The sequence below is a fragment of the Mastigoproctus giganteus genome, chromosome 11 (genome assembly GCF_048544385.1).
Source record: "Mastigoproctus giganteus isolate SK-2022 chromosome 11, ASM4854438v1, whole genome shotgun sequence".
In the NCBI taxonomy this organism is placed as follows: domain Eukaryota; kingdom Metazoa; phylum Arthropoda; class Arachnida; order Uropygi; family Thelyphonidae; genus Mastigoproctus; species Mastigoproctus giganteus.
In genome coordinates, this window is record NC_143585.1 from 126050408 (window position 1) to 126063401 (window position 12994).

At 35.5% G+C, this 12994-nt stretch overlaps 1 protein-coding gene across 5 annotated transcripts in view; it reads left to right on the plus strand.

Moving 5' to 3' along the window:
* The window catches only part of LOC150078418 (actin-binding LIM protein 3-like), a 528875-nt gene that overhangs the window by 328011 nt on the left and 187870 nt on the right, over positions 1-12994 (plus strand). For 4 of the 5 annotated variants that reach the window (XR_016547624.1, XM_090384937.1, XM_090384935.1 and 1 more), the window contains exon 9: positions 5982-6056. The exons of the other annotated variant lie outside the window; for it this stretch is intronic. Coding sequence is in view for 3 of the 4 variants with exons in the window: in XM_090384937.1 (XP_090241063.1) it covers positions 5982-6056 (75 nt within the window). In the remaining variant the exon portion in view is untranslated. The remainder of the gene's footprint in view (positions 1-5981; positions 6057-12994) is intronic. 5 annotated transcript variants of the gene reach the window in all.

Sequence of the window (12994 nt, forward strand, 5' to 3'; positions counted from 1 at the left end):
AGTGAAGGACCCAGGTGCCAGAAAGGGAATATAGGGGACAGCACTCCATGAGCAACAAGGAAGGGGGAAATATAATGGGGCTGTTATATATGCTGTAGCCCTAATTACTGGGCCAGATTTTGTCCAAGAAACAAGATGGCAGCACTTCACTGGCGGGCAGTGGGGGAAGAGATAGGGGCTGCTATACATGCAATAACTTAAGCCATTGGACCAAGTTTTACCCCAGGAATAAATGGAGGGAGAGAGAGAAAGAGAGGAAATAGACGGACCTTGGTGGCAGAGGTCCCAATACAGAGTAAGGATCCCCTACAACCGGTAAGCAGAGACCAAACCAACCCAAAGCAATATGTAGAGAAAGGCAAGGAGAGACCTGATAGAAGAGAGGAGGTGGCAACTCTACTAGTAACTGGGGTGACCCCTCACGTGTAGTAAGTGCAAAGGGGGGCAATAATTCTCGCAGGATGGGCCAGCAAGGAGACCCAGCAAGGAGAATTTTCTAAAGGAATTAAGGAATGAAAATGGGGAAAGGAATGTGGGAAAGGAAGAAAGAAAGGTCACCAGATGGGGATTCATGGATTACTAGTGCAAGAAGGGGGATCGGAAAAGAGTGGAAAGCAGAAAATTTGTTTTCACTCTTCTCTGTATTCTGAAAGCACATGGAGTTTTCCCTGCAGTCAGAGGCCCTAACAGATTTAAAATAGAGTAGAACAGTAGACATTACATGGTAGTGCTTGTGTGAATTGTTACCAGTTAACCTAAAGTTGGACTTTAATCAGCCAGTACAAGCAATATCCACCAAAAAATAAAAAGCCCTACAATTGGCAAAGTTGCCAGCCAGGATTATTGGACAATAGACAATGTTGCCAATAAAAGAATAAAAAAAATATACAGTAGAATGAAACAACATTAACAAGGAATTGATTAGTAAATTTTGAAAGTTTATATGACCTCTCTCTTCCTCACCCATGTCACTGTTCGCAATACCCATAAATCACTCTCCCCTCCTCCATGACCTTGCTTGCTTACGTACTCGGAGGTCAGCAACAGCATATAAAAACAACCGCTTGCCAGTGCTCAATTAGTTGAAAAAGGCTACATACAGTAGCCAAAAGCTTCTATATTTGTTCTGTATTTTCTAAATTTAATATATGTTATCTTCTAAATATCTGTGCTTGTGTTACTGTGTTTACTCTCTCACTTACTAATTAAATTCTTTTCATTTGGTCGTGATTTCGTAGATTTTCGTGATTTTTTGTAATCACTTGCATAGTGATTTCGTGCAAGCAAGAAATCACTATGCAAGCTATAGATATTTTATGTGTTTGTATTTTAATATTAAAACCTTGGCTATTTCTTCAATTTCTGGACTTCTTGGCATGAAATTTATGAATACGAGTAGAAACGTTTAATCAACCCCCCAATCAACCTCTTGAAGTTTATTGACCTACTAGATGCTATTATTGACCCATGGGGGTCGATATTGATCACTTTGGGGACCCCTGATCTAGATGGTTGTCATGATGTCAGCAACAGTCCTAGCCAATACATTCAGACAAACTGGATATAACAGAAGAAAAACATCAATGAACAGATATTAATTGCAGTTTTCCAACACGTGCACAATGGAAAACCAGCAATAGGATGCATATGCACCCTTTTGTTATTTAGAAAATCAGTAGGATACTCTTTGGATGCCACAGAGGCAAGCAATCTGTGATCAGGAGACAATGGCGAAGTGAGTGCAACCTCAATGCAGTCTGATAAACTGGTGAAGACAAAACCCTTTAATGGAACTTCCTTTGAAGAAGTCACACCTCACACATTGTATTTAACTCTTCTAGAGGCGTGACTGAATAAGTTTACTGATTGGATCCTCTCAAAAGTAACAGAGAAAGAAATATCAAAGGAGCCAGAAACCTAAGGAATATCATTCATTAAGTTATTAAACTATATATTTTCATATATAGTTTAATAACTAGCCAATTTGGAGGGGGGGGGGATAGTACTGTGTTCAGCACTCTTTCTGGTGAATCTTTGGAAATCTTCTTGACAACCAGTTATAAAAAAGCACAGCCATCGTTATAAACAAAACTTTGACTCAGCACTTCTGAAGGGGTTTGCAATAGTGTCTTTCTTTGAACAGTCATAATCAGCTTATGTCTAAAGACAGTATAAACAAAAATCCCCGACAGAAAAATCCTAGGTATTCAATACCCTAGTGAACAATTCTGTGGCCACATTTTAATATAAGATGTGTATATTGTTTCAGTGAAATTTAAATTATAGTGCAATAAACTTCAAAAACTTCCTCCTTATTCCAAAATATCTCGTTTCTTTTTTTTTTTTTTTTTGCTTGTTTTGGGCAAAAAATCTGCTGTCTTCTTGTGCTTACAGCCACCTGATCTCTAGCATTTTAAAGTAAAAGTTGGCAACTGTGTTATAGGTCTATTACTGAGCAGCTACTCTACTAGAAATCATTACCTGGTACCTTCAGTATTTTTAAAATTTAACAACATAAGCTGTAGATGGCCACACTGTTGCCAAATTCATGATCTGAATTTCACTTCAACAATGGATAACCAAATTTTAGAATTTTACTTTGCCAATCAGGACTTCAAGGTACCCTCATGACTCCTCTGGCCTACCTTCAGGCTTGACTTACTCAGCCATCTAGGTTGGCTCCTATTGTTTAGACATACAGTGAGGGTAAACGTATGTCATATGAGCCATTAGTGGCACTTGGCTACTCATAAATAGTTTGTATTATATGAAAAAAATATTTTTTATTAGAGGACCAATTTATTTTATAATCTGTCAGCCATATCTAGTTCTCATTACAAGTTATATTTTTAGATTGTATACTAATTTTAATCATTTTTTTTTTTTTAAACGACACTTGAAAATTGGTATATTTTTGTTTTAGTTTATTTTTGGTGCATAGGCTGGAAAAGCTTTGCCCTCACTGGCCTGATATATTCCAGGTTAATTATGCTGACCCCCTCCCCTCCCCACCCCAGTGAATGGAATATAGTTTACACAGCGTATCTTTGATCAGAATCCTCAGCCAGGCAGTGGACAACTACTCATGGCTCTTGGGCAGTAGCTATTTTTTCCCACCTTCATCTGAAATGGAATTCTTGAATACAGTGAATTTAAACATTAGTTTGTGTTCTTTCAGAATATTATTTAAGATAAATTAATTCCACACTGAATGTTTTGTTTCCTGTTTACTGAATTACTTTTCTCCTTCTCGCATGTGCATGCACGCACACACACAATTTTCTGATTTAATGTAGTGTATGAGCCCAGTTATTTGGTATCTAGCTAGCTGACCGGGCTAGCCGAGTGGGTAAAGTACCTGCCTGGCAACCCAAAGGTCGCGGGTTCGATTCCCGCCTCGGGCTTGGATCAAAGTACTGCAAAAACCTTGGGAGGTGCATTATGGCCACAGAAGCCGATGCGCCAACAACTACCAAATCAAAAAAAAAAAAAAAAAAATTTGGTATCTATGGGGAGTGTGGGGAAGTTGCTGGTTTTATGAGCATTATATAATATAGGTTGTATGAGCATTATATAATATAGGTACTCATGCAAGCACCTATATTATATAATGAAATGTGTAGTTAATGTTAAACTTTTTAGTAACGTCAATATGTACATCACGTTTTCTTTTCTGTAGCTTAATTTTAAAATAACAATTCTTTTCACACTTCTTATTATTAAAAATGTACCATTGATTATTTTTTTATATCATGGATTGTTAAAGGCCATGATCATACTCCTTCATAAATACATTATGTTTTTACCATTTCTAGTCTTCTACAAAAATACACAACATGTCTACATTTTTCACCAACTGTCTAATCTTGTTTTTGGATACTATAATAGATAGATGGGTTACAGATATGACATTATAAATATTCTCGCTCAATTAACCAATACTTCAGTGGCAGCAGCTGGGTGAGGATAGACTTCACTGCTTCTAATGTAATATGAACAGTAAATATAGTATTTTCCAACTTCTTAAAAACATTTTAAAATGAATTTTTAGTATAAATTGTTGTTTTTATTTAATACATTTTTGTAATTTTTAATTATTTAATTCATATTGTCTGTGCTGCTGGGCAGGTAGATGTTACTGACCTTTTATTTAAATATATTATTTTTTAAATGTGCCGGTTTCATCAGCTTTTAAGATGGACAGATGGATTCCAGATAGCTGAGCTATTACTTTATTAATATTTTTACATGTGTGGATCTCAAATTTTACTTCGTCTCCTCTTTTCCTTATAAAAAAGGTTTAAGCCATAAATATCGGACCTGTCTTTGGACTCTTCTTGAAAGGGTCCAATGAGGGGTAACTCGCCTAGTGAGATCAGCAAAAGGGCATCCGTATGAGGAAAGTCTTTGAATATGTGGGTTGCACAGCTTGGAAACTAGGCATCTTAGAGGAGACTTGATTGAGGTGTTTAAGGCTCTGAACGGCTAAAGTAAAATGAATGAGGACGAGATTTTCATGGTTATAAATAAATCTAGAACTAGGGGCCATAATAGGTGATAGAGGACATGATCTCTAAATTTGCAGATGATGTAAAGATCAGTAGAGTAGTTAATGATCACCGTCATGCAGAACTTCTTCAGGGTGACCTAGATAGACTTCAGGGATGGTCAGAAAAGTGGCAACTATGCTTTAATTCAGCAAAGTCACCTGGGGAAAATGGGGAACAATAACTTATACACTTGGTGGAGTTGAACTAAAGTCAGTAGTGGAAGGAAGGGACTTGGGAGTTATGATACAGTCAGACGTGAAGTTCTTCGAGCATTGTAGACTGGTTGCAAGACAGGCCCATGGAGTCCTATCGATGATTTATCGAACATTTGCTAGTAGAAATAAGGATGTCATAATCCCATTATATAAGGCTATTGTTAAACTGCACTTAAAAAAAGACACTGAGCTTCTTGAAAGGGTCCAGAGATGGGTAACACACCTGGCGAGATTGGCGAAAGGATGTCCTTAAGAGACATATCTTCTCTAAGAGACATATCCACATATTCTGAGTCAAACTGACAGTTTGACTCAGAATATGTGGATTGCACACCTTGGAAACTAGGTGCCTTAAGAGGTGACTTCATTGATGTGTTTAAGGCTCTGAGAGGCAATAGTAAAATGAATGAGGATTAAATTTTCACGGTTATAAATTCAAGTTATGGGGAGAGATAGACTGAATTGCAGGAAATTTTATTTTAGCCAGTGAATTATAAATTACTAGATACGTTACCTACATGGGGTGGTAGAGGCTGACAGTTTGAAGAAATTCAAAGGTCAGCTGATAGTTACCTACAGGAGGAGGGAAATGTATAGTTATAGTTTGTTTATTTTGTTTTCTTTTATTATTTATTTTATTATTATTATTTTACTCTTTTTTTTTTTTTTTTTTTTCTTTTTGGCTGGTGCAGTAATCTTCCTTGATCTTCCTTGCACCATATGGCCAATACTAAATACTAATATTATTTTAATTTTACTATCTTTATATGTAAACTAAATTGATAATTACACAGAATCTTTTGTCTGGTCAATGATAACTTTATACTTATCCCATCATGTGTGTTAGACTGCGTGCAGATCTTATTACTAATGTTCAAACTGTACTGAAGTAAATTTGTGTTCTTCCTAATGTTATCCCCTGAGCAGGCTTTTTACATTAAGAATTGGTTTACAGTTTCTTTTAGCATGCAGTAAAATAATCTATTTATAATTTATACATTCTTTTATAATTTTTTCACCATGGTTCTTCAAGAGTTTGCCTGTGTATGTGAAGTTTAATTTTCCTTGTAGGTAGTTTTTTACATGCATGCATGCCTGTTATAGCAAGATATGACTGCATGACCTACAGTTTGTAATAATTATATGAAGCATAATGTTTATGTTGCTGCATGTGATGAAAGTGTTGCAACCTCTTTACTTCCTGCATTCCTGACAGCTCTGTCTACTACCCTCTCTCAGCTTCTCCAGTTCCTGTTCAGTTAGTCCCAATTGCAGTTCCTTTTACAAAGAGGTTAGTTTATATAAATGTAGATTTAAGCTATTGTTTTTGTATGGTAACTTATTATGTTCAGCTCTAACTCAAGATGGGTAGAAAGGAAAGAAAGTTTGAGTTAAAAAAATATCTAATTTTATATTATGGCAAAACTATAGAGGGCATATTAAAAATTTTGAGTTAAAGGGAATTTCAAGTTGTAAAAGTTCAGTTTAGTATTGCTATTATATGCCGACTTTTGTTTTAGCATGCCTAAGAATTTAATATCATTAATTAATAATAAAAATTAGCAACAGTTAACAGTGCAGTTTACATGAATGAAAGCATTTCTGATACCTTTAATTTACCTTCAAGTAAATGACTTGATATAGCCAAAATATTTTTAATATGCATCCTTAATAACTTGAAGTCAGCTGTGTCACTGTAGGGAAGAAAGCATTCCCAAAGACTAAAACTGAATTCAGAGGCATGTAAATTTTCAGATTATTTCAGTGTGTGTGTGTGTGTGTGTGTGTGTGTGCATCAGAGAGAAGGAAAGAAATATAACTGCAAGCTTCACTAGTGAGCAGTGTGGTAAAAATTCTGCTCAGAAGTAGGGCTTAAAGGTAAACAGCCTTTATAATTTGCTAAATTGGATGTGGTTTCTTCTATACATCATTTTGTCGCTTACATAGATTTAATATATTCACAGATTGACATATGTCCGTTAATAGGATAACCTTCATACATTGAGAGACTAAAGTTGAAACAATTGACACAACAGAGCCCCAAGTTTTAGATATTTGTTGTACTCGCCTTTTGGCGATGCTGTTTGTATAAATAATATTAGCAATTTAAGTGGACTTATGGTAAGTGGTGTCATTTCTAATGTATGCATGTGCCCCAGGTTTTGAAGGCTGAAAGTTGGCTACCATCATTGGGGGGAACCATTATATTCCCAAAGATGTAAATTTAATACAGATATGTTTGTAATTTTCAAATTATTTCAATGCAGTCAACTCTGCAACCACTGTTTTTGTTGGGTAAATTAAAGAAAATTGCTTTTCAAATAAGAAAATTAATATTCAGAAAGTACAAATATTCAGTCTATTGTTGACCGTAAGTTAGCATGTTATAGTGTGACAAAATGATAGTAGCTGTACCATGTGTGCTTTTATGGCCGAGGCATTATCCCATTTGAATGTGATACTGAAGAGTAAGATAATGAATATGAAATGTTTACTAGTAACCTGCAAAAATGTGAGTCCCTCTGTATGTGTATTAACCTACAGCCACCATTGACATTGAAATAATTTTATATAAACTTTTAAAAGCTTTTATATTGAGAATAAATTAACCAGATAATTAATTGGTTAATAAATTAACCAGTTTGTCACTTGTTAACCAAACAGAAATTTACTTAAATTTATGTTTTTGATTAAATTATTCCCCTTATAAAACCTGTATTAATATTTTTGTTAAAAACAATAAACAAGAGTTTCTTGTATTTATCTGTATCATCATTATTATTATTATTATTATTATTAGCCATATGATGCAAGGAAGCCTGAGGCTTATGCTGCACCAGCGAAAAAAAATTCCCCGAGTTACCCTGAGAGAGTCAGAAGTAGAAAGGAATCACCAAGAAATAGAAGAATGATGATATCCAGCTCAGGACCCTGGGTATGCCAAGCCCATACTCACCAGATGTGAGCCCCTGAAGTTAGGTGTAATTGCTGACATTAGCATTAGTAGAGGCATAAGATTCAAGAAAGCAACTTATGCAGCATCAGCCAAAAAAAAAAAAAAAAAAAGGCTCATTTCACCACTCCGTTTGTTCGAAATATCTGTCCAGCTCAGCCTTAAATTTATTTAGGCTATCAACTTCCACAATGGCAAAAGGTGTGCAACTTCCACCACGGCAATAGATGTGGGAAGTTTGCCTTTGGCAAACTTCCGCACATCTATTCTGCAACTGTTTTTCCTCAATTTGAATTTATGCCCTCTCAGATGATTATTCTGAGCAAGAGGAAGAATCCCATCAGCATTGAGCTTGCTCAAACCGTTCAAGGCTTTATCAGATCAGATCAGATCTAATCTTGTTGCATTTCCCTGCACTCGTTCCAACAGCTCTACATCCTTTTTAAAATGAGCCCTCCAGACCTGTATACAATACTCGAGGTGTGGCCTGACCATTGCCTTATACAAGGGGATAATCATCTCCTTATCCTTGCTAGAAAAATTCCTGTATATCATTGACTAGACACCATGAGCTACTCTTGCATACCGTCTGCACTGCTCAGAAAACTTGATATCTGCCTGCACAATTACCCCCAGGTCTTTTTCACTCTCTACCACTGTCAGTGTAGTACCACACAGTTGATACGTTACCCTGGGGTTACTGCTTCCCATATGCAGTACTTTACATTTGTCAATGTTAAACTTCAGTTGCCACCTCTCAGCCCATCTGCTCAACTTTTCTAGATCCTGTTGCAGCAGAGTACTGTCATTAGTGTCATTAACAATCCTGCCGACCTTTGTATCATCTGCAAACTGGGACAGTAAGCCTGATATACCATAATCAATATCATTAATGAATACAGAAAACAAAAATCAACCCAACACTGAACCCTGGGGGACTCCACTAATAACATTAGTCCGCAAATAGCAGTGTCCATTGATTACCACTCTCTGTCTTCTCCCACTCAACAATTCCTTTATCCCTAGCAGCAATTTGCCTCCAATGCCACACTTCTTCAATTTGTATATCAGTCTTCCATGTGCAACAGTATCAAAAGCCATATATATGATATCAAATTTATTCACTGCATCCAGTTGCTTTGTTACCACATCATAGTATCCAATAAAATTGGTCAGACAAGACTTCCCCTTAACAAACCCATGCTGTGTCCAAGCTATAACTGAAGTCCTGTGTAGATGATCCTGCAGTGCTTCTTTAACCAGTGCCTCCATTAATTTTCCTGGAACATAAGTTAAACTAACAGGTCTATAATTACTTGTGTCGTGCTTTGATCCTCCTTTGTGAATTGGTGTCACATTTGCACATCTCCAGTCCATGGGTATCTCCTCTGAGTCAAAGGAAGCTCTCATGATTATGGCTAAGAGTTTGCTTACTTCCTTTGCTGCCTCCTTGAATATAACTGGATAGATCCCATCCACCCCAGGTGCCTTTCTTATGTTTATCTTCAAAAATTTCTCCTCCACTTTCCTCTCAGTTATTACAAAATCATCTTGCTCACTGCCTGAGTTTAGTTCATCTCTGTCATTCTCCTCTGTGAATAACTCCTCATGTGTGAATGTAGATGCAAAATACTCATTTAGTTTGTTAGCCACCTGAGCAGGATCATCAACAGTTGAATCATCAACAGGGCCGGCCCGAACAAAAGCGGCGCTCGGTGCAAAGTTGACTTGCGGGGCCTTGATAAAAATTTCGTACGACAAAATAATTTATTGGATTTTGATATTTATTACATTGCACAAATTGGTTTAATAAGGATTACATGAAAATGATAAATAATTAAATTATTTTAATAAAATTAACATTTCAATCACAAAAAAACTTTAATAAATCAAATAAGAAAAATAATTGCTTCATATGCTTATAAAATACAATTTGGTTCTGGACTTAATCGAATAAGGTCACAGTATGTGATTTTTGTTTCATTTTCTTACATGTTTTATAGCAAATTCGTTGATAATATCATCATAATTTAGTTTTTTTAGCTATTTCGGATTCGATAGATAAAATGGCTATGGAGGTAAATCGTTCTTGACTAATGCTAGATCTCAAGTAATTTTTTATTATTTTCAATCTTGAGAAAGATCTTTCTGCAGATGCGACAGTAATGGGTAAGGTTAATATAATTTTCAGAACAGTAACAAAATTTGGATACAGTTCAAATAAATTATTTTTCAGTAAATATTATAATATTTGTAATATTGTGATCCTGGAAGGCAAAACTCGATGACAAATTTTGATTTCATTAAATAAATCAATGCAATCAATATTGCCTTGCAAGGTCGCATTTAAGCCTTTGCAACATTTAAGATCGTTTTCAGTCAGTTTTTGAATATTATCAGAATTATATAAAAAACCATATGATGTCTCATGTTCGTGATAAATTTCGAATCTTTTCTTAAAAGAAATAATCACACTATCGATTATGACTAGAAAATATTGAATTCTGAAATATTCTTCGCCTGATGAAATAGGCTGATCGGTTCCTTCATAACAAAATTGCTTTGTTTTTCGTCCAATTCTTTGATTCTTAAATTCAGATGTCACTTGTAATTCTTCAGCTATTTCCCTTGCAGTTATTAAAGAAGATTTGAATCCCGATTCACGATACTGTTCAAAAAAATTTAAAAGGGCTTTTAAATGTGAATTTGCAGTACCGATATCTATATTTGAATTTTGAAATATCTTGCTCGCACTATTTACTTCATTCAGTATGTCATACCAAATGACCAAACTTAATAAAAATTCAAATGAAGTAAGTTTATTTTCGATTGATTAGATTTTGGATTTCGTTTTCATGTCACTGGTATGTCCATAAAGGTATTTCAAAGCTAGAGAAAATTGTGGTACCTGGTATCTCACAGATTTCACACTTTCGAGGCGACATTCCCACCTCGTTTCTGACAGTGGTTTTGGAGTAAGATGTTTGACATGCTCTTTTAATATATCCCAGCGTATCACAGAACTTGCAAAAATATTATATATGCTTTGTAAAGTCCCAAAAAATGAATTTGCAAGAGAAGATGATTTTGAAATGTCTCCAAGAACTAAATTCAAATTATGACTTCCTCAGGGCATATACTGTGCTTTGGAATTCTTTTGCAGGATAAGTGCTTGCACGCCTTTATATAAACCTCTCATATGAGCTTCGTTATCGTACCCCTGTCCTCGACAGTTCCCTAAATCTAATTCCTCCTTTTTTAATATGCTTTCAATTTTGGCTGATAACCCTTTTCCTGTCGAGTCTTTTACTGTTTCAAAACAAATTAATCGTTCTTGTATACTCACATCACTTTCAGAGTTATCTACATTAACATATCTTAAAATAACCGATAACTGTTCTTGATGGCTTACGTCTCGAGTGCAATCTAATAAAATTGTGAAATACTTAGCTTTCTTAACTGTATTTATTATTTCCTTTCTAACTTTTTTAGCCAAAGCAGAAATCAGTTCATCTTGTATTCTATGAGATAAATAATAATAATAATAATTTATTTATCCCTATTTTATGTTACACTTTTTTGGGAGATAACAGCAAAAAGGGAGGGAGAACACATAAGGCAATGGCTTTTTAGGGGGTGGTCCCTTAAAAAATTATGAATATACAAATATACAATTGAAAAATATACACTTCTGAAATTGTACAGGTAATGTTCAACAGGAAAGACATAAATAAATTGGAGTTTTTTTGTACATTTCTCTACAGAAGACTTCAAAAAGCATCACTACTTATAACATCATTGTGAACATTTTTACCATTAAATGAGGAGAGAAAAGAAAAATGATGAGATACATGCACAGAAATTTACAAACTATTTGCAACTGCCTCCTTTAACATTTGTACATTATTTCCATGTTGGTGTTTTTAAAATCCAGGAGTTGAGTGGAAGGTAATTTGAATCAGACATCCCTGGTGATGTGTTCAATTAGTAGTTTCTTGAATTGATTTAGTGAAGTGACATTTTTGATTTTTGCAGGAAATTTGTTCCAGGTTTTAGCACCTCTGTATTTTATGCTTTTCTGACCTATGGCTTTTCTGAAAAGCGGAATATTCAGGTTGGCTTCATTTCTTAGATTGTATGATATTTTTCCTTCATCTGTGGTTATGAAAAAGGATCTGAAGAGAGGAGGAAAGTCTGCTGTCTTCATAACATTGTAAACAAGGATCGCCTCGGCTTTCTGCAATAGCTGGTAGATGCTTAGGAGTCTCACTTCCTTGTATCTCGAACTAACCGATGCGTTCCAGGGAAGGCCCAAAATTGAATGAACGCATCGATTGAGAATGGAGTTGATTCTCGCGAGGTTTTCTTGGCTGGTGGTACCCCATGAGATGATTCCATAGGTGAGGTGCGGCTGAATTAAAGAAAGGAATACTTGTCTGAGAAGAGAAGGAGACACCTAGGCCCTGGCGAGTATTCCCGCTAGTGACGAAGTTTTATTTCGTAGGGTTATCATTTGTTTTGCCCAAATTAGCTTATTATCTAGCCAGATTCCGAGAAACTTGGTTTCCTTCACCTTTTCAAGTTGTTTTTCTTTGTACGTTACGTCTAAATCAATATTTAGTGCTTTGTTTTTCATTCTAAACACCATATATTTTGATTTTTCAGGATTCAGTATAAGCTGATTCTTTTGAAGCCAATTATGCATCACAGAAAGCAAGGCAGAGATTTTGAGTTGGAGCTCATTAGGGTCTTTATCTGTGATTAGGATAGAAATATCATCGGCATACGCTACTAGGTGAGAAGATGGAAGAAGAGAGAGAAATTCATTGTTGAAAAGAACATATAGGATGGGTCCAAGAAGTGAGCCTTGAGGTACTTCCCTGGAGAAATAACAGATGTCAGAGTATGATTGATTTGTTCTTACGACAAACGGCCGATTGGTAAGGTAGCTTTCAAGGAGAATATTAATTTTCCCTCTCAAGCCAAGGTTATTGAGTTTGTTAAGTAGAATAGTATGGTTTATGCAATCAAAAGCTTTAGATAAGTCAAGAAACAGTGCTATAGCATAGTGACCCTTTTCAAGACTATCAATGATCCTTGAGCAGAAGTCAACAATTGCAAGATCAGTGGATCTTTTAGAGTGATAAGCATACTGTTGTTGATGGATGAGCTGATTTTCTTAAATAGGAATGCGATGCTGATTCTACGCACCAATCCAAATATTGTTTCATGATTGGGTCAAATCTTGCAAGTAATTCTATGAGACCTAAAAAATT